At 41.8% G+C, this 27,545-nt stretch overlaps 1 protein-coding gene across 2 annotated transcripts in view; it reads right to left on the bottom strand.

The window, feature by feature from the left end:
* MTR (5-methyltetrahydrofolate-homocysteine methyltransferase) overlaps nt 1-27,545 on the bottom strand; it is an 89,689-nt gene that overhangs the window by 16,709 nt on the left and 45,435 nt on the right. For both annotated transcript variants that reach the window (XM_075596481.1, XM_075596482.1), the window contains exons 15-28: nt 23,190-23,375; nt 21,339-21,518; nt 19,134-19,250; nt 12,691-12,831; nt 11,791-11,880; nt 10,332-10,484; nt 9,292-9,399; nt 7,771-7,871; nt 7,332-7,399; nt 6,621-6,741; nt 5,653-5,734; nt 4,424-4,522; nt 3,656-3,731; nt 798-953 (exon numbers count right to left, since the gene is read on the bottom strand). In XM_075596481.1, coding sequence (XP_075452596.1) covers nt 798-953; nt 3,656-3,731; nt 4,424-4,522; nt 5,653-5,734; nt 6,621-6,741; nt 7,332-7,399; nt 7,771-7,871; nt 9,292-9,399; nt 10,332-10,484; nt 11,791-11,880; nt 12,691-12,831; nt 19,134-19,250; nt 21,339-21,518; nt 23,190-23,375 — 1,678 coding nt within the window. The remainder of the gene's footprint in view (nt 1-797; nt 954-3,655; nt 3,732-4,423; nt 4,523-5,652; nt 5,735-6,620; nt 6,742-7,331; nt 7,400-7,770; nt 7,872-9,291; nt 9,400-10,331; nt 10,485-11,790; nt 11,881-12,690; nt 12,832-19,133; nt 19,251-21,338; nt 21,519-23,189; nt 23,376-27,545) is intronic.

Genomic DNA, 27,545 nt, shown 5'->3' on the forward strand with positions numbered 1-27,545 from the left:
TTGTGAAATAGTGAATCTCCGATTTCTTTTTTGTTTTGCCAGGTATTGTTACGTGGTCTTTATATGCTACCATTCCCTGCCCTTTATGTGGAATTTTAGCAAACATTAGCGAAATTATGCAGAAATTCCAGCAAACATTGGGGAAATGTTGTTCTAATCTACAGAAGTCTGTTATCAATTAAAAAAGCAAACAATTTTGGGAAAATTCTAAATTTGAGAGAAAATCGCAAAAACATATTTTGACATATTTCCTGTCTGCTTGTGCAGTCATCATTTGAATCAGCTAAATGTATTTCTAATCCCTTAGGGACAGTACAAAGCTGCATTTCCCTCACTGCTCCCATGTTAATACATTAAGTGAATTTCGAGAGGTGGAATAGACAGATTTGTGCTTTTTCACAACAGGAGTTATTTTATAATGGACCTCAATCATGTCCTCCAAGTGTACATGTTTTTTGTCTTCTGTACCTATTAAAAGCAGTTGTATGGCATACTTATTTCTATGGGGTCAAATGTTTGAGGGCCTGCTCAATGCACTCGTCTCATAGGCTGAATTCATAAAGCTCAAATCAAAAGTAAAGCAGCTCGATCCAGTGTTGGCTCACATTGATTTGAATGGCACTTAACATGCAATCAAGCTCTGATATCCCCTTATCAGAGCTTTTAAATCTGCCCTTTGTGAAAAGGTGACCGCCTCCTGATTTAAGAGGGGGAAATAAGCATCTCTGAATAATTATAAAGGAAACCATTGAAAACCATGCCCAAAGACAAAGCACTTTTCTTAAAAAGCTTCTTACCCACTGACTTGTCATTGAAGATTTTGGGGAATCCACGGTTGGGATATTTGCCTCGGAGCTGCCACACATCAAAGAAAGGTTTCCAGTCGATGTACTGGCTCAGTCTCTCCAAGTCGTAGTTTCTGAACACCCGAGTACCTGTAAACTTGGGCTGTGCTGGGTAAAAGCAAGGGAAAAGATGACGATGTTCATGTTCCATTTGTTGATGGAGGAGACTTGGGTTTGAGTAATTATGCAGGTTTATATAATGTCCCTATTTTGGGGGTGGCAAAAGATACAACTCAAACTTGCTACGTACAGTAGGTAGGTAAAAGCATAGATGCTTCTCACAAGGGTTAAGGTGTCACCAAATTCCAGACACCTCAGAGATGTCTACAAATTCCAGACAGTCCCTCCAAATTTGGGACATTTGACTACCTTGACATCCAATGGGGACACAGTGGCAGTTTGAATCTCGTAGACAAAGGCCCTTACTTGGTAAGCGGTGTAATGCCCCAAGACATTGCCAGAAGACATTAATGTGAATGGACCAGAAGCGGTCTTCTGTTATTTATTTATCAAATGTTTTACCAGGAAATAAGATATTGAGAGTTACCTCTCATTTTCAAGTATGTCCAGGGCAAAGAGTTATGATGACAATACATGGTTATACTAAATGAACAGAGGTTATACATTCAATTTACAGACATTTCATGGACAGTTAGAGATAATGAATGATTGCGAGTATGTAACAGTTACAGACAAGTTTAAAATGTGAGACAGCTGATATCTTGAAATTACTTAAACTGGAGGCGGTTTTGAGAGTCTCTGGTAAGTTGTTCACTGAGGTGCACGGTAAGAGGAGGAGCAACCGGATTTTCTGTTGAACCTTGGGACCGTGAATAGTCTTTTGTAGTCAGAGATCATGTGGTAAGTTCTGCGTGTGGTAGTGATGAGGAGTTTGCTCAGATAAGCGGATAAGTTGCCCGGAAAGTATTTGAAAGCAAGTTAGGAAAATTGTACTTTGAGTCTAGACTTGAGATGGCCAATCTAGTTTTTGGAGCATTTCGCAGTGATGTGTGTTGTAGTTACATTGTAGGACAAAGCAGCATATTGAGTATCAAGTTTGCTAAGGTGAGTTTGGGGTGATGTACCATATAAGGTATTATGTCCCTATAATCTATAGTTGGCATTAGCATCTGTTGTGCAATGCGCTTTCCGACCAGCAGCTTAGGGAGGATTTGTTCCTATAAATACACCTAGTTTGGCATAGGTTTTGGATGTCAGGGTATCAATATGCTACTCAAATGTTAAATGGGAGTCAAGCCATGTGTCCAGATATGTAAAACTAGGGGCTAAAATGGTCTCAGAGTTGGTTCTGATCTGTAGTTCTGTCATTGGTAGATTTAGAAATGTAGCCTTCATCCCAAAATACCATTGGTACATCCCAAAATACCATTGGTACAATGGTGTTAAGTGTTTGAAACCAGTTTGTTTTGGAAAATACAGTATTCAAGGTCAGAGAGGCTAGGGCTGTGTACATATAAGATTGTGTCATCCACATACATGTGCATTGAAGCTGCCTTACAAGCTGCAGATAGATAATTAATGAAGACTAAAGAGAATAGGCACCCCAGAACATAACCATGCGGGACTCAAAAGGTGACATCCAAGGAGTTGGAGTTCTAGTCCGATATAGACACATATTGGGATCTAACCAATAGCTCCAAGGAAAGTCAGTTTAAAGCAGTGGTGTAACTACAATTAATATTCTCATTCTCTCTCTCATTCTACATACAAGAGGATTGGATTCTGTTGGGACAAGAGGATAAATTACTTGAATTGTGTCCAGATTTTGGTGTTTTAGGGTCAACCCAATGGAGGTTGAAATCCCCAAAAACTAACAGCTCACTGATCACATTCAGAGAAGAAATTGTGCCAAGAAAATTAGTGATATCAGTCTGGGATTGTAGTGGGGCATTAGGGGCAAGCATTAAGAAAAGACAGAGAAGGGGTGGCAAATTTTACCAACTACAGTAGGATGGGTGGGCAATTTAGTAGCGGAAATTATAAGGAGTCATCAATATAAAACACCCCTCCTCCTCTATTTCCCCTCTCTTTCCTAAAAATGGAGTATCCCAGAACAGAGATAGATGCATCAAGTGTTTCAGAAGTTGGTCACGTTTCGGTGAGAATGATGGCTTTAAGCTTATGAAAGGGACCATGTCCTTAGGTAGTCCAGTTTGGGCAGCAGGCTACAAATATTTACGTGGGCGACAGATAGTCCCTTTTGTAATTTGAAAGGGACATTATCAGGGGTATGGAACAGAATTGAAAAGGGAAGGGACTGGGTTGAGTTCAATATCAAAATGTAAATCATTGTTTGCAGGCTGAAAATGTGCAATGTTTGCCATAGGTGTTCGAATGAGTGGTGCTAGGTGTGCTTGCTTTCAGAGCTCTCCACCAACATTCCATAGATAATGGAAGGCTTCTGAGTAGTCCACGGTGTTTGATTACATTGGGTGTGGGCCACGAGGGAGAAGTTTGTAGTGGATAGAGTAACATTTACATGAGGCCACAGTAAAAAGAACAGAATTGAGTTAAGTAGCAAGTTAATTATCAGAAAGGTAGATAAAAAAAACACCAGGCATTTACTTTAGTAGCGTTGAAAGTGTTGAAATACAGGGTTACAAGGCTGCCAATAGAGTTGCCTAGTTGATGTCAAATTGTTGAATCAAGAATACAAGGATCAATCCGATTCCAATCTCCTGCATAACTCATACAGTAAATTACACTTAAACATGCCAGAAAGAGTCTTACGCCACTTCACTGCTTGGTAAATATAGCCCAACATATACTGTAATGCAGTAACAAATTACTTGGTGCAGGATGAGAAAGCCAGTCGATATGGAATCCTTTATTCCTAGCTTGTTCTAAAGTCATATATCTTCTTTCCTGTGTGAAAAAACATATTTGGTAATAAATCTTTTGTGATACATTTTCCAAGGTGATTTTTTTAATGGTAACCGAATAGGTAACAACCCTTTTCATTAGTAAGCATTATCCCATTAATTTTACATGAGCGATGCATTGAGGGCCTCTCTTCAAATAAATAGGTCAATGGGTGACTAATCGACAGTAACCAAACTTCCCCAAAGTACCAATATATGCAACCATATTCTGTAGTGTTTCAGTTCAAAAAAGGGTTTAACGCAGTATGCTGAAGGGCCAACAACAATATTTTGCTGACCACTCTGGCCGCAGAATTCACAAAATTTCACTTGGGGTCTCTAAGCCAGACCACCATTTTGGTATACCCAAAGGTAGGTCATACACTTTTTATGTTCTGTCACATTTATCAATTCATTGGTTGCCCCTAAAAACAGATCTGGCTGCTGATCTCTAAGGAGATGTTTGCAAACCCCTATCGTTAAAAAAAACCAGTAAAAATCCCTGCTAGAAGCATTTACGGGATACCACCAAATTCTGAGAAAAATTTAAGTTCTCACTTTTAACAGGTCCGAACATGTAATTGTTATTTTTCACAATATAGGTCTTCATTTTGCATTCCAGACTACACTTTGGAACAAGATGTAAATCAGTGTATGGTTCCAAGCAGCTCACATAAAGTAACCATACAAACATACCCTCAAGGACTCGTAGTGATCTTGACGAATGTCCTCATATTCCTCCGTTATCTCTTCTAAATAGTCATCTCTCACATTTTCATCAAGTAGCTGAGAGCACTGGATAAAAAAAAGAAAAGAAAATAGGGTAACATTTTAGTGCTTCAGCTGTGATTTAACAAAATCACAAAAAACTGGGAGGGGTAAACCATTATGATGGGATGTATAAATTGTCTGTCGGTCTTTTCTCCTTTCCTTGGTGCCAACAACATCTCTGCCTAGCGTTGGAATAACACACACTTGCTAAGCTTCATGTGCCAAATGTTCTGCATCAAATATTAGAAAAATGATAAACAAAAGAGGATATTGAATATCACGCTAGAGCAGCCATGCAAAGTACTGCAAGTCCCTCTCAGTGACGGGGTTAAAATGCAGTGTGTGTGTGTAACCACATACTTTATATTATAGGATTGTGGGAAATGCCATCAATAATTTAGTTATTGTTTTAACTATGGCTAGATCAACAGTTGTTACGTTACAGATGAGCCACAACAGGCTTATTATAAGGTTAACTTGGCTGTAGCATGGGTTTTATGATGGCCACACAACATGCTCATTTACTTCAGTTTATTACAGAACTTTCATGGTTCTTATAATATTCCACTGGCTGTCAAAGTGGAATCTTCAAAGCAGGGCCATAAAGCTAAGCTTCAGCTACTAGTCACAGAATCATTTAGGCAACCAAAAGAAGAGTGAGGAGAGTGACAACATTTATAAGGAAGGCAAAAATCAGAATCAATTATATAGCAAATATAAAAATGTATATTAAAATAATATAATAATAATTAGTTTATAAATTTAGAGATATAGTACTGTACGTACAAAGCCAATTTATAACTATAGTTATCACAATGCATACATACAGAAGTTATGTCATGAAAGCCCTCTGCCTAGTTTAAATAACTGAAGGGTCTGAGGTTTGTGGAAAAGAGGGCAGACAATGGAATCCTCAGCTCTGAACACTACGGTCAACCATGGTAAAAAGAATACTAAGAAATAATCAAAGCAAGTATCCTACAAATATTATATACAAACTGAATATGATATACACACACACATATATATGTAATATATATATACACACACACACACACACACACACACACACACACACACACACACACACACACACACACACACACACACACACTTTCCTATAAAGAAAATAAAAAGATGAATATAAAACTTACGACCACCACACTTTTGGATGCGTCCAACACATGGATTACTGGGGAACTGTATCGTGGTGCTATTTTCACAGCAGTGTGAGTTCTGCAAAGGTGAATGAAATGGCATTGACTGGCGGGCACGTTCCCTCACTGACAGAACGATATATAGAATAGGATCACTCAACCTCAATTTGTCTTTCAAGACACAGAATGAAAAGTGGCTCAATGAGTAAAGACATTGGCTCTGTAAACAATGACACCGAGATTAAAGCAGGGTAACCTGGTTCAAATCCCAGTGTAAGCTCCTTGTGACCTTGGGTAAATCAATTTTTCTCCCTGGTCTACAGGGCAGGGACACTTGCCTGCAAAAATGCTATGTAACATCAATTTGCATTCACCTAAATGTTTTTTGAAACATTAAAGATAAATAAAACCAACAGTACTAACTTTCTATTTTTATTAGAAAGTCATGTTATTTTATTCCCCGTTTTGTTTGTGCCACCAAGTGTGACTGCCTCTTTAAAAACAAATATAAATGTTCTAAAAACTGCTTTATAACTAAGCGTGAATCAGTCTATTAGGTTTTTTTTGGGGGGGGGGGGGAGGGGGGAACTGTTAACTTACTGTAAAAACATTTTGAGGTGGGAAAAAAATTGGGAAACGAAAATGTAGCAATTAAAGTCCAAGTGATCAGTGCCGAGTTATAAGCCAGTTTTTGGAAAATTGCCATGGCAGACATTTTTAAGAATCACAACAAAAGATGATATTTCACCTAAATATTTTAGCCATTTAATTCCTAGTTTCAGGTATGTTTGGCAGTATTTCACAATGAAGTATGTAAACAGGAAACAAAAAAAAAAATGGATAAAAAGGAAAGTAGTTCTGTTTTTGAGTATCAACTCCATGCAGGTGTTTTTACTTAGCTCTGTTTGGCTATACTCCAAAACATGAAAACTCTTGAGCTACTGATTGTTTGGAATACCACATACCGAGATGTTGTTGCTCCACCAATGAGCAGAGGAATCTTTATTGCAAGTCGTTCCATCTCCTTGGCAACAAAAATCATTTCTTCCAGAGACGGAGTGATGAGACCAGACAGTCCAATTACGTCTACAACGGATCAAGGGCAAAGACGGTCAAAAGTGAGCTCAGTTGTGTCGTCATGTGATCAATATCTTTGTTCAAATGTTTTGTGAACCAAACTTTTTTTAGTTCAGTAAACACTGAACTTGTAATGGCTTCCCCTCTGCAGAGATCCACATCGTATATTCTCAGCATTCAAAGGCAGAGAAATTTTGAGGACAAAATTTACACTTTGCTAAATTCATCCATGCTACTTGTTTCATATACGTCTCTTCATTCCATTCCCCAATTTCACACTACCCACAATTTATTTACATTTGATGCCTCATAATTCATGAATTTAGTGTCCTTTCCTCTTTATAAGGTCTTTCCTCATTTTACCCACATCGAAGATTGCAACCAAAATGAAAAGATACAAGGTTGCAATATTGTGGGAATGAGATTTTAAAAATAATCATTGTATTTTGTTTTAGTGAACGGAAAAAGTAAAATCACTTATTATCATTTGTGTTCCACAGCAGAAAGATACAGCGAGTTAACAAGATATTTAGACCATTACAAAGTCGTCTGTAAATAGCAAATCAAATGTCCAGAAATAAGGTATGTGTACTGCTCACCTGCTTTGTTTTCGATTGCAGCTCTGAGTATCTTGTCACATGGAGTCATAACTCCCAGATCAAGAACCCTGAAAATAAAAAAAAAATGTAAATATATCTTTGCAATACATTTTTTCTTTAAGGAAAAGCGTAACTTGGCTTTCCAATTAACTACAAATGCCTTACTATCATGTAGGAAAGGACTTGGCACTAAAGGGGTGAAAATACACTCTGATTTGGGTAAATCAGTTTCCATCTCCTCCCTGAAACTCTCAAGTTTAGATAGTAAGCTCTTTAGCAATGGGGACTTATACTTTTAATATACTACTACCGTCACCGATATACTGTATAGTAGATCATTAAAGTACTGCTACCAACATAACACAGAGGATTCTGGGTAGTTATGCAAATAAACATGGGGGAGGGTTACTTTATACAAAACATTTCACGGAATACCAACCTGAAATTATTGCATCCCAGCACAACTCCTACAATATTCTTGCCAATGTCATGTACATCTCCTTTCACTGTTGCCAGTACAATGGTGCCTTGATATGGATTCTACGAACAGGCATAATAATTCCATGTATAAAACAAGCTACAGTATGTTGCACATGTTCAACTCACTTATGTCAATATACCAAATACAAACACATTTTTTTTGAATTAACAATATTTTAGTTAAGGAGAACACCCTGATGCAAAGAGATTGCTTAATTGCTTTATTATTGAAAATGAGCCTTACTTAAAAAAATATTTAGCAACTAGGCTCCCATAAGCAAGGAGTCATTTAGTTGTATCCCGTCTTGGAAACGTTGAATACATTTAATCACTATGAATCCTGGAGTGCCCACTTCTTTTGATATATGTACAGTATACACACACACACACACGCGTTTGACTCTTCACTAGATGCTTCCACTGTATGTTTCTTTCACAAAATGTGATACGTGGGGTTACTGCACTGCTCCAGTACTTAAACCAGACTGATAAGAGCATATTCTGTGTGACACTTGATTTACCCAAATGTCCAAAGTTTTAAGGTCTAGCATCCACAAAGATAATATGTTCTGTTTGGATCAGAGGATGTGAAATGTGTCCCTAGGTATTCCCATCCCAAACAGGTTTGAGGGATACTTTAACTTTTTGGGTATAAACTGCTTATACAGTACATATTAGTGTAATCAAACTTCATACAATATACAGTATATCTCAAATGCTTATACCAAAAATCTGGTCAGGAAGAGGTGTCCCCAGGAAATGTTTGACAAGCACTGGTTTGGATAAAAGATTTGTGTTCTCTTTCTTGCATTTTGTAACTTTATTACATTAATGCATTCACATGAATAAAGCACATTCAGTGTTCTACTAGTTCAGACGTCTGCACGTATAAATAAGCATAACGCCATTGTCTCACATGTTGTGATGTAATCTTGGACGTGATGAGGAGATGGCAGCCGCCTACAATTAGCTGGATACATGTGCGGTTAGTCTTGATAAAGGGCGCTTTGCAGCCTGAAACCTTGAGTCCCTTTCTCTAAGGTGTCAGCCTGTGATACATCTAGATCTTTGGCAAGATACTACTTTGATATTGTGTTTTCAGTTTGTATTAGTCTCTTGTCATTGTAATTACTCCCCACACATTGTATGTACTGTATATTTGGGTGATCGTTTAGTTCTTGTGACTGATCATATTACAATGTGTACAATCACTGTACGTATACTAAACATATAATCTTCTTTGAACATCATTTGGTATCTTGTGATTTTTCATGACAATTTGCTCTATTTTATATATTTACCTTATGGCCTATTGACATAAATGGCCCAGAAAAGGCTGCAAATATGACGCAACTGCACATTTATAAGAAACTGTAATATATGTATCTAATAAGGTGCCTGTTATTTCTATGATGTAAAACTCTGCTTTTACCATGTGCATTATGTAAAAATAAGTAATGAATAAATAATTAGGACTTACGTCTTCTTCCACGCTGCCTGTCAAGGCTCTCATCTCCTCTCTTTCCTTTTCCATAAAGGGAATGAGGTGTCCCACTGCCTTTTTCATAACCCGAGCTGACTTTATCACCTGCACCCATAAACAGAGAAGACAAATTATCATATGGAATTGTTTTGTCATTATCTCTTCCAAGGAAGTGACAGAAAGCACAACATATATCTAAAATGAATAGTATACCGATTTGTGCTGCAGCTATCAAATAAAGTAAAACGGGTGCAAAAAAACTGCGCTACCGGTTAAAATGTTTCCTACGACAATATTTTATCATCCCGAGGAAGATCGCTCTGAGGTCCGAACTGTTAATTAAGCATTTTACAGAATACAGTTAATTTGATAGAATTTAACGGTGAGTGTCTCTAAATGAAGGTGTTTGTACTTTTCATTTCACACACAGGTAAATCCTATTCCCTTATAATTACATTTTATGCCAAAGGATCAACATCTTTCCAATCAAAACAGAACTGCTCTTCTAAACAACATTCGTAATCTTATACATCAGAGAGGTACAGGTTGAGAGTACTCCAACTCATTTAGTTTTAAGTTCCTTGACAATGATGTTGTAATCATCTTCTATAAATTAGCCTCGCCGACTGCAAAGTAATAACCAGAATTGTTGTTGCCCTGTTGGGTATCAAAAAACAGAAAGTGAACCCCTGCGCTTCTCCCACTGGGCTAACAATAAATGGGGAAATAAATATACATAGTGAAACCAAATCTGTAAGACAAAGGAGACTTGTGGTTGCATCTTTTCATCAAATAATTAGCCTGCTTACCAACGTCAAGGTAAGTCTCAATAGCAGGTTCCTATGCAAAATGCATACAAATGTTTGTGAATTCTGTGAAATATACCCTGGTGTGTACCAAGACACATTGGCCCATCTGTACTCAGTGCTGCTTTGTCACCTTCTCCAGGCCCAGGTCGAGCAGTATTGGCTAAAACCACATTTAGAGTTTTCATTCTGCAAAAGTCTACTACCGATAAAGTGTCTGCTTCAGTGTACCTGAGGCAAGAACATCTTCCCAGCACCAAACAGCTCTCCGACTATTTTCATGCCATTCATGAGAGGTCCTTCAATGATGTGGAGAGGTCTCTTATACCTTTCCTTGTTTGTTCTTGCTTCCTCTGTGTCCTCTACAACATATTTTTCAATACCCTGAATAATAATAAAAAATAAATAAATGCGAGATGTTAGTTTATAATTCCTATTTTTTTTCAAATGTAATTACTGCCATAGTTGATCTCCATTAGGTCAAAAATAGACCAATTTGCTTTTGTAGGCCAACATTTTAGGCAACACATTTTTACATTTCTTAATTTTGTTAACCTCACAATCATTTTGCAGCGTCCTGATGTATTTCATCAGAATGCAGGTTTAAAAATGCCTGCGTCAAACTATACAACTACTGTAAAAACAGATTATTTTTTTAATACATGTACTCAAGCACCATCCTTTCATAACAAGCCTGTAGCATGTTTCACTCACAGGTGCTGTGTGTGTGTGTGTGTGTGTGTGTGTGTGTGTGTGTGTGTGTGTGTGTGTGTGTGTGTGTGTGTGTGTGTATATATATATATATATATATATATATATATATATATATATATATGCTAAGAGGGGACTCCTTCTCCCCTTTTTTATCCATGTTTGCCGGGAACCAATAAAGGCTTTTATATTTTTTGCACAGTCCAGCCTTCTTGCCATTTTTTGTCCAAGCAGTGCCCGCTGATTACTTTCCTATGGAGAGGATATCCTGCTACTTTATTGCTCACAAGCCTGGAGCACGCCAACTGGAACAGACCAATGAAAGAACTGAGTAAGTTTATTTCTTATTCTTAAGCACCCCAGGGGAACAGGCACTTTTAGTGCACTATTTATACATTTGAGGGGTCCCTAGCAGGTTACTTAACCTACTGGGTCAACCCTCTGTATGTTGCCAGGCTGCTCCCATACTAGGGGAGAGTCAGTAGACTCATTTGCTGTTCATCATATGTGTTAACCCCTTATGGTCTGTTATCATGTTGCTGATTTAAATGGACTTCATATACCTGGAGTGAATCTCTGCAGCACAAGGAAATTTGAAGGGGCTCTACCCTTTCATGAGTGTTTCTGTTATAATTACTGCAGGTAACAGAAATCATCAGCAACCAAAGCTTTCTCCCGGGTCCCCAACAATCGCACAGCCAGTATCCCATTATATTTATTATAATTATGATGCAGATAATATCAGTCAACAAAAAAGAACCCAAAGCAGGGGAGACTTGAGAAGTCTTTTTTTTTTAAATGAATGATCATTTAAAAGCGGCTGCACTCATTAAGCCACTTTTTAAATTACAGCCCTATTCTTAGCAGCGAAATGAGGCACTTATCTATTACTCTGCGTAGAATAGTGCACCTGTGATTGTCATGCTTCCCTTTCATAAAATACATAGATATTATAGCGCTATACTCCTTGCATATTTACCTTGACAAGTGCATATTCCAGCCTCTCCTCTACAGAGTTGCTTCTCCATTCATCAGTCTGGATCACTTTCTTCCCACCTTTGGCCTTTGTCTGAATACATTATTCATATTAGCTGAAGTACTGTATATTAATTATAACAAGGCTTTATATACAGTACCATATCACTACAGAAAAGCTATGCGTGGTATTATTACTGGTCAGTACAGAAGCAACAGGGTTAATTATACAGATTCAATCTGGTTATTCATGTAATCCCTGTACATATAACTGAAGTACATTTAAATAAAGCACGTACAATTCTGTTGCACTCGTCTTGGATTTTTTTTTTTTTATTAAAGATCCAAATCCAAAATTCTTAAAACATGTTAAGATACTTTTTTGTATATTACGTGTACAAGCTGTAAAAGAAAAACTGTGAAAAAAATGTGCCCTTGATAAATCTGATATTTAAAATTTGAATATCCAAAGATGAAACAAAAGGCGGCATGAAAAAGGCATCTCTTTTTAAAAAAAAAAATTTACATATAGAACATGCAGCTACAGATACAAGAAAGCCCGTTTATCCCACTTTGTCCCGGTTTCTGTCTGCATGTATGGGAAAATAAAACATAAGAAGTACCCACAAACTATTTGTTCCAACCATTGAAAAATGTTTCAGTCCTTATCCGCCTTCCACACAAACAAAATAAATGAAATAAGAAGGTGACCTCTTCTTTCTTGCTTTATGTATAATGAATTACTAAATGCACTAGTAGCATATCAAAATACTACTACACAAACTAACATTTTAAAATAATGCGGGTTTGGATTCACAGGGAATCTGATATATTTGCAAAAACAGTGCTCTTGCCGTACATGCAACATAACCACCCTGTGTCATTGAGCCATACACCGTAATACCTGGGCATATTTTAGAAGTTTTTCTGTCGCTTCAGCATCTTTGTTCCAGATGAGATCTTCGCACAGCTGAAGAAGCTCTTTGTCAATATCGTCGTACACAGGAAGGTTTCCTGCGTTTACTATTCCCATGTCCATGCCGATCTACAAAAGACAGAGGGACAAATCAATGATTATGTATTGGTATGGTAATACAAATCTTGACAAGTATATATGTTTGGAAAAGGTGCTGCGAGTGGCCATGCAAGCTACAGGTATCTTTCCCGTCATGTAAATTGAATCGTAGAGGCACGTTAGTCTAAACCAGGGGTGCTCGGCCGTTAAATGCCCCAACCTCTTCCCCAAGGCATTTAAATTAATGCCGGGGGACTGCTTGAGACCTCTGCAACTGACTTACCTTGATTCAGAAGGCTTGGTCTGAGGCGTCGCCATAGCAACGCGGCGTCAAATGACGCCACGCTATGGGGTCATGTGACCCGCAGCGTCATTTGACGCTTGATACAAGGTATGGGGCGGAGCGAGCAGTGGGGGAAAGCAGGGAGGGGGCGCCGGACAAAAAGTTTGCGCACCCGTGGTTTAAACTATAGATCGCGATACTTTCGCAAAGGACGTTAGTAAAGATCTAGAACAGGGGTGGCCAACTCCAGTCCTCAAGGGCCAGCAACAGATCAGGTTTTAAGGATATCCCTGCTTCAGCACAGGTGGCTCAATCAGAATGACTATGTATACAGGCTCAGAATGACTGAGTCACCTGTGCTGAAGCAGGGATATTGTCAGGGTTCTGCTCGCCACAAACCAGGACCGGACCGCGAGGCTGAGGTGGGGTTGTAAAAGCACCGACCTGAGACCGCGCAGGCTGATCCGGATTGCGCAGTTCGTAGTCATATGTCGCAGGATCAGGATTGGAGAAGACAGCGTCGTCGTTGTAGAAGCCAGGGTCAGGACAGGAGACATCAGGATAAACATTGTTCAGGCAAGAGTTCGGCAACATGTAGTCAGGAGAACCCCGCTTCAGCTTAGGAGCGCGGGGTTGGGCTCTGCGCGAGCGACGGCCATGGCCCATGGTGCTGGTCACAGGAGATGGTAAGCAGACCAAAGTAGCACACCGCTTTGCTGCACGGGTGCACCAGTGCTACAGCGCAAGAGTCCTGAGCGGGCTAGGGAATCCTCTGTCTCAGCGCAGGAACCAGGACACGGCCTCTCTAGATTAGGGAAAGAGTAGGCCCCAGGAACCAGGAAGCTGAAGATACACAGGGAAACCTCCGCTACTGTGCAGGAATCCAGGAGACTGAAGGACGCCGGGACGAAAACCTCCGCTTCAGTGCAGGAATCCAGGAGGCTGAAGGACGCAGGGACGAAACCTCTGCTTCAGCACAGGAGAACAGGAGTGGACCGCTGCGTGAATATAGCAGCCGGTCCCAGGAACAAGGAGCTGAAGTGAACAAGAAGAGTACTCAGCTACAACACAGGAGACTGGAGCAGACCGCTGCGTGAATATAGCAGCCGGCCTTAGGAAACCTGGAGCTGCAGACAACAAGGAGAATACTCCGCTTCAGCATGAGGGACAGGAACAAGCGAGGGCTTGTGGCAGAACAGATAGTGACATCCAGGAAGGACTATGCTCGGCAGGGAGCATTATGGGAAGACAATACTTAAAGGCCAGCGGGCCAATCCCCGGAGGGGGGTGTGAAGGTACTGCTCCAATGAATGAATGCAAGTCTAGGTTGCAGTGATAGGCTGCACAGCTGCAGTAGATACCAGAGGGAGTGTGTATAGCTTTGGTGAGTGAATCCAGGCTGCAGCAAACATCAGGAGAGGTGCTCCAGGACTGCACACGTCTGCAAGGTAAGGCAACCAGTAAACTGCGGAGCGGATTCCTTACAGTACCCCCCCCTTCACGCGAGACCTCCGGGCGAACATGAGCACACCTAGAGTTGGGGGACCGGGAATTGTTGCTGAACCGTCTAGGATTGGGGTTAGAGTCGTGGTCCAGAGACTCGTGGTTAGTCCTTAGTGTACCCCCACCCCCCGGTGAGAACTGCGGCCAGACAGGACCATCCATGGGTCTTGGGGACATTGAGTTGTTCCTAAAATTCTTTAGGTGGAAAGGGCATCCGTAAACGAGCAGTTCTTTGGTGAGTACAGTTCTAGGATATGAGATTGATGGAAGAAACATCTTTGGTACATGGCTCGCCTCGCAAAATGACTTGGAAATCCAGGGCTGTGAAGAACCAGAGGGTTCCAGAGCAGAAACGGCAGGAGAACCCCTACAGGAAGCCCAGTCTTTAATAAATGAACCGGACTCTAGGATCAGCGGCCCTGATAGTTGATCGAATACACCAGGAGGAACTTTGTAACAGAAAAAGTCTTGGCTGACCACTGCATGTTGGAATTTGCAAGGAATTTTTCCTCTAGAAGGCTCCCAGGTAATGGTTAGTAAGGGTATAGGTTTGTTGGAAGCATCTCCCGGTATTGGTATGGAAGGTGACAAGGCAAGCAGTAAACCAGGCATAGGGACCGAAATCTTGGGATACGTACAGAGTATTTCCAACTGAGAGGAAATAACAGGGGCAACCGAAAATTCCGAGGGACAAAACCATGGTTTAGCAGGAGCAGAGAAGCAAACAACAGTAGAGCTCTCCAATACTGGGAAATCTTCATTGGGAGATAATATTGTCAGTGAATCAGGAATAGTCCTTGGGATCTTTAAATCAGTAGCTTGAGAAAAAGGCAGAGCCAGGGTAGTGGTGGGAGGGAAGCTAACATCAGAAGCTGAAGTCTGTACCTCAGTGACAGGGCCCTGAGAATCAACAAGCAGCAAGTATGAACTATGAAAACTCTTAATGACAGGCACCTTAGGAGTACAAGGAGTCTTTTCCGAAACTGCAATGGCCCTAACCACAGGGGTACCTAACCTGACAAAAACATGAATTGGTGTGTTTTCTAGTGCAAAATCTCTGATCACAGGACTCCTAACCGATAGTGAGGGTGTCTGGGTTTGATTAGAGAAAAAATCAGATGTATTGATAAGTGACTTAGAAACAATTACTGAGGTTCTAGATTTGCTGGACATGTGAGAAAAAATACCCTTTAAGACAGGAGTTTTCATTTCTTCCCAGAGTAACCCCATGTTTGCTGGGGCATATTTAGACACAGTACTGAGGGACTGGGTTTCAGCAAAGGCAGGACAGCTAAATAGCTCAGATTTAAACCCCAGGACTTGTAATATATGCATGGTGACCTCAGACAGTACTAAGGAAGTGACCACAGATATGCTGATCCCTGGAGAATTAGCCTGGACAGAGAAATCAGGGGGACCCGCAATCAGGATACTCCTTGTAGGAAGAGCTTCAGAATCAGAAGGAGAATCATTACCTCTCAGAGTCTCAAAACTAGTAAGACACAATTCAGCGAAAAGGGATACAGTGTGCAAGCTTTTTACTAATCTATATGAAAAAGCGTCACTTTGGGGAGAAAACCGTGCGTCAGCAAACATTCCTGGGAACATAATATGAACCCCAGGAGGGACATACAGACTACTGTATGCTTTTAACCCTAAGCTTAAAGAGGAGGAGAACTCAGACAGTACACGGGGGTGAATCATAACTGTACTGGTCTCTGAAGTAGGTATTTGGTAAGGAATGTCTGGGAAACCAGAAATTACTGCAGACTCCATAATGTGGGAACTATGCGCTGAAGCAGGGATCACCGCTATGTGGGCGACAGGCTGGTTCAGCGAAACACCCGGGAGAAGGAACTCTGCGAGCAAGCTTAGGGAAAAACCTGACTCCTGAATACATTTATCAGGAACCAGAACTTTAGCCGAAGTCTCCGGAGACGAAACTGCGGAAACTTGAGCTGAAGCAGGGGATTTATAGCAAAGAATCTCTAGGGACTCCGTACGGTTATGGGAATCCCTCAATGCAACCTCTGCTGTCTGACTTGTGGACTCATTCTCTGAGGCTAAAACGAAGGCATTAACTTGGAGGCAGCAAGAATTTACAGGGGTTAATGCAGACAATGCCTGAGAGTAAAACATAGGTAATCTCTCTGTATTAGGACAGACCAGGAATCTCTCCTCTGAAGCTAGGGGCGTGACCATGGCTGACAGAGAACAGGGATTTACCAAAGGAAACTCAGAGAGCTGCCCCTCAGGGGTTAATACAGAAATGACCCTGGGAACAGAACTTAGGGATTCTTTCTCTGACGGGGAAAGCGCACAGAACTGCCTAGCAGAGTTTAAAGCTGGAAAACCCTCAAGAGCTGGAGTGACAGATTCGGATTTAGAAATAGGGGAACAAAGGGACTTATTCTCTGATAGTAGAACCTTAGTGTTGGCTAGTGAAACATATGTATTCTCCAGGGGAACCTCACAGGACTGCTCGGCAGGGGTTAAAGCTGGAAAACCCTCAAGACCTAGAGAAAGGACTTCTGAGCTAGAAATAGGAGAACTAATGAACTTATTCTCTGATACAAGAACATTAGGGCTGGGTAGAGCAACATATGTATTCTCCAGGGGGACCTCACAGGACTGATCGGCAGGGGTTAACGAAAACATATCATTGGTGTCAGGGAACCCGGGCATACACTCAGGGCAAGGATCCGTGGTAGACCAGGGATACAGCCAAGCGGCAGCGAAGCTGGCGAGGGGAGGATCCTGTTCCTTTATGCAAATGTCCAATGTCATGGAAAGGATATAGAGTGTTTTTTGGGCATCAGCCAACATGAGGAGAGGGTCCTCTTTTGCTATATAAATGTCTAAAGACAAGGCCAGGGAAGAGAGTTCCTTTTGGGCGTCGTCCAATTCTAAAGGGTACACATTTTCCCAAGTTAAAGGGTAACCAGGAAAGCAAATACAAGCGGCCAGCGATTGTTTTAAGTCCCGGAGGCGGTAAACCTTCATCATGAGATCATTACGGCATTTGTTTTGCAAAGGGGTTAAACCTACAAACACAATCAGATCTTCAATCAGGGGTATTATCTCACATAGAAATTGGTATTCACACTAGGACTGGTTTACAGGCTGGGAGAGGCTTTCAGACAGAAACTTACCAACCCTCACCACAGGGCGGTCCGAGTTTGTGCGGCCGAGCATACTGTCAGGGTTCTGCTCGCCACAAACCAGGACCGGACCGCGAGGCTGAGGTGGGGTTGTAAAAGCACCGACCTGAGACCGCGCAGGCTGATCCGGATTGCGCAGTTCGTAGTCATATGTCGCAGGATCAGGATTGGAGAAGACAGCGTCGTCGTTGTAGAAGCCAGGGTCAGGACAGGAGACATCAGGATAAACATTGTTCAGGCAAGAGTTCGGCAACATGTAGTCAGGAGAACCCCGCTTCAGCTTAGGAGCGCGGGGTTGGGCTCTGCGCGAGCGACGGCCATGGCCCATGGTGCTGGTCACAGGAGATGGTAAGCAGACCAGAGTAGCACACCGCTTTGCTGCACGGGTGCACCAGTGCTACAGCGCAAGAGTCCTGAGCGGGCTAGGGAATCCTCTGTCTCAGCGCAGGAACCAGGACACGGCCTCTCTAGATTAGGGAAAGAGTAGGCCCCAGGAACCAGGAAGCTGAAGATACACAGGGAAACCTCCGCTACTGTGCAGGAATCCAGGAGACTGAAGGACGCCGGGACGAAAACCTCCGCTTCAGTGCAGGAATCCAGGAGGCTGAAGGACGCAGGGACGAAACCTCTGCGTCAGCACAGGAGAACAGGAGTGGACCGCTGCGTGAATATAGCAGCCGGTCCCAGGAACAAGGAGCTGAAGTGAACAAGAAGAGTACTCAGCTACAACACAGGAGACTGGAGCAGACCGCTGCGTGAATATAGCAGCCGGCCTTAGGAAACCTGGAGCTGCAGACAACAAGGAGAATACTCCGCTTCAGCATGAGGGACAGGAACAAGCGAGGGCTTGTGGCAGAACAGATAGTGACATCCAGGAAGGACTATGCTCGGCAGGGAGCATTATGGGAAGACAATACTTAAAGGCCAGCGGGCCAATCCCCGGAGGGGGGTGTGAAGGTACTGCTCCAATGAATGAATGCAAGTCTAGGTTGCAGTGATAGGCTGCACAGCTGCAGTAGATACCAGAGGGAGTGTGTATAGCTTTGGTGAGTGAATCCAGGCTGCAGCAAACATCAGGAGAGGTGCTCCAGGACTGCACACGTCTGCAAGGTAAGGCAACCAGTAAACTGCGGAGCGGATTCCTTACAGATATCCCTAATACCTGGCCTGTTGGTGGCCCTTGGGTACTGGAATTGGCCACCCCTGATCTAGGACATGGTGTTACCTCACTACCTCCTTAGATGAAACTGGTTTATTTTGATCATTTGTATTTTCAACCTCTTCGCTGTCAGAGAAGCCATCAAATCAGACCGTGTAATATGGCATTACGATGACCCTAATAGCATTAGTGTCTTATGGAACGTGTCCACGTCTGCAAGACATACCTTGATGGCGTGGTAAAGGAAGACTCCATGCATGGCCTCCCGGATGGCTTCCATTCCTCGAAATGAGAAGGAAAGATTGGATAGACCCCCGCTGACTTTGGCTCCTCTCAGAGACTCCTGTTAATCAATTTAGTATTCAAATCATTGTTATCCCGAAAATAGCATGGCATATTACTATGCAGAATAATGCACCATAGAAATTAGGCACAGAGACTAAATCAACTGAACAATTACTAACCAGAAACTATATGGTAAATTACAAGACCACTAGCAGTCCATATGACTGAAATGTTCAATTACAGTTACAAGCACCATTACTCTTCATTATAAGATGAATGTTTATATTGTATTATAGGCTAAAGCAGTACAATTCAGGGCATTATTGAAAACCCTGCTCTCTGATTGGTTAAAATTCCGGGCATTATCCACAGTAATTCGCTGAATTTCAGCAGCTTGCAAAATGCAGTTTTCAATCTGTTTATTTCCAGCCAATCAGCTTGCAGAACAGCTGAGACAGAGCAGGGGATTGGTTTGAATTAAGTAAAAGCTCTGAGACATGGCAGGGGATTGGTCAAAAAGTATCAGTCACGGTTTGACTCCTCCCCCTCCCGAGCTGACTGAGATGTTCTGAGCAGATTCAGTTGAATTGGGGGGGGGGGGAGGGGGGGGGTGAGACTGCAAAGAAGTGTGTGTGTGTGTGTGTGTGTGTGTGTGTGTGTGTGTGTGTGTGTGTGTGTGTGTGTGTGTATGAGTGTGTGTGTGTGTGTGTGTGTGTGTGTGTGTGTATGTGTGTAGATGTGCTGTGTTGTGTGTAGAGCTGGGGGGGGAAAGTGCAAAGTTTAGTAAGTGGCTGCATTTTTGATTGTGGCTGCATTTTTGATTGTGGCTGCAGTGTGTGTGTGTGTGTGTGTGTGTGTGTGTCTGTGTGTGTTGTGCTGTTGTATGTGTAGTAGCAGAGTTTGTGTGTGTAGAGCTGCTGCGTGTGTAGAGGTGCTGCGTGTGTAGAGGTGCTGCGTGTGTAGAGGTGCTGTGTAGTGAGTGTAGAGGAGGTGCTGTGTTGTGTGTCTAGAGCTCCAGTGTGTGTGTGTGTGTGTGTGTGTATAGAGGCACTGTGGTGTGTGTGTGTATAGAGGCACTGTGGTGTGTGTGTGTGTGTGTGTGTGTGTGTGTGTGTGTGTGTGTGTGTGTGTGTGTGTGTGTGTGTGTGTGTGTGTGTAGAGGCACTGTGGTGTGTGTGTGTGTGTGTGTGTGTGTGTGTGTAGAGGCACTGTGGTGTGTGTGTGTGTGTGTGTGTGTATGTGTGTGTATAGAGGCACTGTGGTGTGTGTGTGTGTGTGTGTGTGTGTGTGTGTGTGTGTGTGTGTGTGTGTGTGTGTGTGTAGAGGCACTGTGGTGTGTGTGTGTGTGTGTGTGTGTGTGTAGAGGCACTGTGGTGTGTGTGTGTGTGTGTGTGTGTGTGTGTGTGTGTGTGTGTGTGTGTGTGTGTGTGTGTGTGTGTGGAGGCACTGTGGTGTGTGTGTGTGTGTGTGTGTAGAGGCACTGTGGTGTGTGCGTGTGTGTGTGTGTAGAGGCACTGTGGTGTGTGCGTGTGTGTGTGTGTGAGCTGGTGTGTGAGCATGTGTGTGTGTACACAGAGGGGGCGGCAGTGTGTGGATATAGCTATCTGCAGTGTAAGAGTATATAGAGGTGGTTTCATGTATTTACCATTTTATTTGAATAAAAAAAAATCTATTTAACTATACAAAAGTGTCTATTCTTTATGAAATAAGCCTACATTTAGCCTATAATAGTAATAATCCCCTCAGAACAGGGCATTACTGGCCAATAATGCCCTGGCTGGGTTAAAGTCCCTCGTCTTCGCCTCGGGCCTTCAACTCATCCAGCCAGGGCATTATTGGCCAGTAATGCCCTGTTCTTCATGGATTATTACTTAAATATATACACACACACACACACACACACCTTACTGTAGCTAAAATTACGGTTCCAAATTTAAACCTGTTGAAAGCCTGTTTCTGATTTACCATTAAAATCTTTTATTGCCGTTCTATTGTACTCATATACTGTCTGCAGCCATAGACGTCAACTTGTTTGCTCTTTCCAACAGAAATCTTACCAGTGTACAGTATGAACAGGTTGAATGCTATATTTATTGGTAAATGTAAACTCAGCCACCAAACCTTTCCTGTTTTTCTCTCCACGCACCTTTATCATTTTAGTGGCTTCAATAAAGTGTATGGCGTACTTGTCATGTTCTTCCATGCCGGTACCGATCGTCAAGATGTTTGGGTCGAAAATTATGTCATTGCAGTTGAAGTTCAGCTTCTTGACCAGGAGGTTGTAAGCTCTAGTGCACACACGGACCTTTGTCTCCGTATCTGTGGCCTGTGTAATGAACAATATTATAATATTATAATGTAAACCCCCCTCTGGAGTTACTATGGCCAGCTATGAAGTTAAGGCCCTAATGGGTTAACTGCATGGGTTGTGTCAAAGTACTTGTTCCCCTTCCCATATTTGTTGCAAAGTAGCTCAGCAGAAGCTTAGCCACCTTCCAGAAGGTGTTCATCCTGTCAATTAGTAAAGGACACAAAGTATTCTTCTAGCTCCACCTACCTTCTGGAAGATGTTTAGTCTGCCACCTGGGTCAGAAGGGCGGAGCAATATCCAAACCCCTCCCCCCGTATCCAGGTGGATGGTGACACAAAAGGTATAAATATAGCTGCAAAAGCTTCTACTGTAGACCCTTAGGTCAGTGGAGGCGTCACAGAGGGGGGATCTCACTTGTATATACACTGTAAGCGATATTTAAGTGTATAGTTGTGTTTAAGGATTTCTTGTCACTTCTATTATTTTATAGTTCGAGATCGTGTCCCTTCTGGTCACAGCCCATAGTAATTGTCTGATGTTAATTATCTGCCCTGAAAGAGGAGGATGCGTGGTACTCTGGGGGTGGGGGGTGGGGGGGGGGGGGGGGGGAGAATCCTTTTAAATAGAGGGTTCTGGAGCACCGTGTATTTGGCACATACAGCCCAGTTTCAAATGAGAGCCCCTACTGATGCATTGGGATAAGCAGTATACTACTCGGTGATGGGATATGTATCCCGGACGGTGGGAGTATCTCTACCACGGGTCCTGGTGGGAAGGAGGAAAATCCAAACTCGGGGACAGCGAATACCACACAGATCCAGAACTACGGGTACCAAGTTAAGAACCTCCCTAGGATAGTGGCAAGAGCCGTCTGGGCAATAATACCTAATGCAACGATACTGTTTGACACCAGTTAATGTCTATCTAACTAGTTTAAATATCCTAAGATTGTGCCTCTTCAGGAATGCAGCAATACATCTGGGGAAGTTGTTATTCAGCGAACTCTATAAATAAAGCCTGTCCTGTTTGTAATATAAAAGTTCCTGGCGCCCTTCATTCTACCTCAATGCTTACTACACCAGCCTACACGGATGTGTTCAAGCCCAGAGAAGGTAAACAGCGACTCCGAGCACAACCTGCACATAAATAATTACACTTTGATGTGACTCCTTGTTGTGCCGGGCAAAGAGGGGTTACATAATATTTAATCAGAAGAAGCAGGGAGAAGAACAAGTTCACATATTTTAATATAATGGTCTTTCATTATATATTCCACCTATTTGACCGGACTTTCTTGCATACTGTATAGTTTTAATTGATTTTTCTTAGGCGGGCATCGGGTGAGATCGGATGATCTGATTGCCCTACAAAGTTGTCCTGGTTATGCTTAATTTTCTCACAGTAATCCTTTGCACAAGATGTCCAGTTACACATACAGTACTAGGACAATTCACTAACCCCATTACCTACTAGAGTTACAACTTCCACTGCCATGTGTTTTAATGACACCAAGAAGCATTATGTGATCGATATGTAAATTGCAGTAAAGGCAGCGACAGCCTTCCTATTAACTGTTCATTTTCCCAGAGTCCACCACAGTTGGCAGTATATTAAAGGCCACTGGAATATCATGTAAATGAATGATATACTGTACAGAAAAAGGCTGATGAGGTACCAGAAACTCACTTGTCCCACTTCATCAAAAGCCATGATCACCACAGCAGCTCCAAAACGCTTAATTGTTCTTGCTTTCTCCAGGAAGTCCTCTTCTCCCTCTTTCAGGCTTATGCTGTTTACAATACATTTTCCCTGACAGCACTTCAATCCAGCCTCAATCACTGCAAAGTTGGAGGAGTCAATGCACAAAGGTACCTGTGGGCAGGAGATGAACAATAAGGTGACTTTTTAAAGGTGCCGTGTTCGGGCACATCCATTTTTTTTAAAGATTTCTCTACCGGCACAGTGTCTGTTTCCACCTCTCGTTTTGTCCCTGCTTACTGCATTTTAACCTTCTCCCTGCTTTGAAATGTGTTGCAGTCCTCTCTCGCAGTAAAATAGTTCAAATGTGTTTTTATTTCTCAAACCATGAGCCCAAAACAGAGGTTAACACGGCTGGCTGTCAGACCCATCACTGAACTTATCCGAGAGGTTCAGACTGTTTCTCCGAAAGGCCTCTTAAGTATGCAGAAAAAAAACAGCTCAGTGGGGCAGAGCAAGTAAGAATAAACAGTACAAGTTGCCACATGAACATTTTACGGTGTGCAGTTATTCTTTCATTTTATTTCTGGGCTGCAGCACAACAAAGCTGTGAATTTTCTGGCTCCTGATCATTTATAAAATGACTGCCAGGATTATTTTATTTATTTATAAAATATTTTACCAGGAAGTAATACATTGAGAGTTACCGCTCGTTTTCAAGTATGTCCTGGGCACAGAGTTAAGACAAATAATACATGGTTACAGATACAGTTACATAAATGAATAGGGTATACATTATATACAAGACATTGCATGCACAGGTAAAAAAATAAAATAAAATTTATATATATATATATATATATATATATATATATATATATATATATATATATATATATATATATATATATATATATATATATATATATATATATATTATAGGCGAATGAAACAGTTACAGACCAGATTAAAATGTGAGACAGCCTTAGATTTGAAAGAACTTAAACTGGTGGTTGATGTGAGAGTCTCTGGTAGGTTGTTCCAGTTTTGGGGTGCACGGTAAGAGAAGGAGAAATCCAGTTTTCGAGTCTCAAAAAGTCAGACTGAAGTATGTGTTGAAGGTCAGAGAGGCTATGGCTGTGGATTGTGTCATCTGCATACATGTGTATTGAGGCTTCCTTACAAGCTGTGGGAAGATCATTAATGAACACTGAGAAGAGTAGGGGCCCCAGAACAGAGCCTTGCGGGACCCCACAGGTGATATCCAGGGGGTTGGAGTTAGAGCCTGAGATGGACATATGTTGGGATCTTCCTGATAGGTAGGACTGAAACCAGTTTAAAGCATGCTTCCCTATTCCAGAGCTCTGGAGTTTGTTAAGCAGGCTAGCATGATCAACTGTATCAAAAGCCTTTGCAAAATCTAGGAATACTGCACCAGTGAGTTGTCCCCGTTCCATTCCACACTGGATTTCATTGCAAACTTCTAGCAGGGTAGTTACGGTGGAGTGTTTGGGACGAAAGCCAGATTGGAGTTGGCTAGGGAAATTTGTCTTGGTATAGTAATCGCTTAATTGGGAGTGGACACATTTTTCCATGACTTTGGATAGAATTGGGAGAAGTGAGATTGGTCTGTAGTTTGAGACAGTGTTTTTGTCTCCACTTTTGAAGATTGGGACAACTCTGGCAGTTTTCCAGGTCTTAGGGATATGGCCTGCAGACAGGATAGAGTTGACTATGGAAGCAATTGGTTTGGCAATGGCTGGGGCACCAAGTCGTAGGAACCTAGATTGTAGTAACTCAGGTCCGCATTGGCTGCTTAGTTTTAGTTTGAGGAGCGCTTGTGTAATCTCCTCTTCAGATACTGGGCCAAATTGAAAATTGTGGGCAGTGTTGGGAGGGGGTCGGGCTATGTGGGTACTCCCAGGATGAGATTCAGGTTTGTGGTTTGGGCTGCGTTTCGCTAATAAGTTAGTGGCACACCCCACAAAGTAATCATTGAATGCATTTGCAATGTCAGTGGGGTTTGTCAGAGTAATATCCCCCTTAGTGATATTACTTGGTTGTTGATGGGTAGGAGGCTGGAATATATTGTTGATAACCTTCCAGAAGTTAGCTGGGTTTGATGTATTTTGGTGGAGATTGTCAGAGTAATATTGTGCTTTGTGTGCCTTGCGCACATGTTCCGCAGGCATCTGTAGTGATTGAGATCCTTGGTAGTGCCAGTTACTTTGTAGCGTTTCCACAAGGTATCCCGGAGCTGGTAGAGTGCAATAAGGTCAGTTGTAACCCATGGAAGATGGGCCCCCCGTACCCTTATTTTGCGTAATGGAGCATGGGTATCGCAGAGTTTTAAGAACTCGGATTGGAAATAGTCGAGCGGGAATTAAATCGATTCTGTGCCATGGGCAGTTGGTAAGGTCATCCAGAAACTGTTGTGGGTTAAAGTTTTTAAATGTTCTAGTGAGGAGAACTTTAGGGCTTGAATGGGGCGTTTTAATTTTCCTGACACAGTACACTATTGCATGGTCACTATGCTGGTTTTCTCAGAAGAAATGGAGCCATACACATCACACATCGATATAGGGGTACGCTATATCGATGATGTGATGATGTTATGGAATGGCACCATTGATGAACTTCAGGAGTTCGTTGACATTCTTAACAGTAACGAACTTAATTTGTTTTTGACTTTAGAACATGATCATGACAAAGTGATGTTCTTAGATGTGTGCATCTCTAGGGGTATTGATAACACCATTGCTACCACGATTCACCGCAAGGCCACAGATACAAACAGCCTTCTTACTGCCAGCAGTCATCATCCTAAATCTCTCATTAATTTTATTTTATTTTATTTTGAGATACAGGCAGGCTTGATGGCCGAGAGGTTCTATGAACGTGGCTGTAGCAAGCGAATAGTGAAGTTGGCATACAAAAGGGCCAAGTACACTCCATGCTGTTCATTGTTACAAGATAAGATTACAGAAACGGATGACAAAACAGTAAGATTTATTGGCTCCTTTAATAACCAATGGAAACATGCTAGGGATATTATATGTAAGCATTGGCATATTTTGAGGGCAGACAATATTATTGGTGAATTTTTGCAGGACCATCCATCTATGGTCAGCAGGAGGGCAAGAAATTTGAACAATGTTTTGGTTCATAGCCACTTTGATGAAGAGGTCAAGAGGACCTGGATACCCCCGAAACTACAAGGGTCATTCAAATGTGGCAAATTTAAGGCTTGTGATCACATACTTACCACCAGTACATTCTCAAATTGGAATGGAACCCAGACTTATAACATCAGAAAGTTTATTAATTGTCAGACCACAGGCGTTATATATCAAGCCATTTGCGACTGTGGCAAAGTATATGTTGGCAAGACCCGCCGCCCATTTAAGGTAAGGGTCTTGGAACATATGGGTTCCATACGCAATAAAACGGATAAACCTCTAGCGCGACATATTAATTCTGTGCACCAAGATAAACAAACAATTGTTAAGTTTATTGGTATGGACCAATTCTCAATGGACCGTAGAAATGGGGATTGGGACACAGTTCTGTTACAAAAAGAGGCAAGATGGACATATACATTACAGACACTATCGCCCAAAGGTTTGAACGAGGGATTTGTGTTTACCCGGTTCATTTAAGATCACGTCAACTGACCCAGGGCACATATGAGTACAACTGAATATACTGTTAGTGGCATAGGAGTGTCTCTCCCTTTATAAATAGGGGTATATATTCCATCTTTTGTATATATACTTACCTGTTACTTACCTCTATTGCTGCACAGAAATGTGTTACCCAGCAATCACATTTTGTTACACCGTGACTCCATACTGTATATTTTTAACTGTCCGTCAACTACATAGTACACAGTGCCACATAGCTAAGTTACATCAAGTGTATGATACACCGATCTACATTATACCACAGGGTCAATTTCACCTGCCATTTTTATTAGTTGTATTTAATATCCCTTATAACAGGTTAGATATGAATTCTACAACATCTGAACTCTGTATGCATCATTTACAGAAGATGAGTATGCTATAACCTGATTAAATGTACTTTACAAGTTTCATCCATGTTGATAGAGCGTTTTTATTATATTACCTCTCAGGGGTTAATACTGTATCTTTACCCAATTATCATGTTCACAATTCGCTGACCATCAGGAGTATTAAACACTGATTGCAGAGATCAAGTGCAGCAGTGCAGTTTACTTTAATTTATGCACTGCTGCAGTTGAGATTGTGACTACATCAACTGCATTTATTTAAGGAGAGTCTAGGTTTATCAGTTAGTGCTGTATTAGTGACTTTTCAATAG

This window comes from Ascaphus truei, chromosome 4 (genome assembly GCF_040206685.1).
Source record: "Ascaphus truei isolate aAscTru1 chromosome 4, aAscTru1.hap1, whole genome shotgun sequence".
In the NCBI taxonomy this organism is placed as follows: Eukaryota; Metazoa; Chordata; class Amphibia; order Anura; family Ascaphidae; genus Ascaphus; species Ascaphus truei.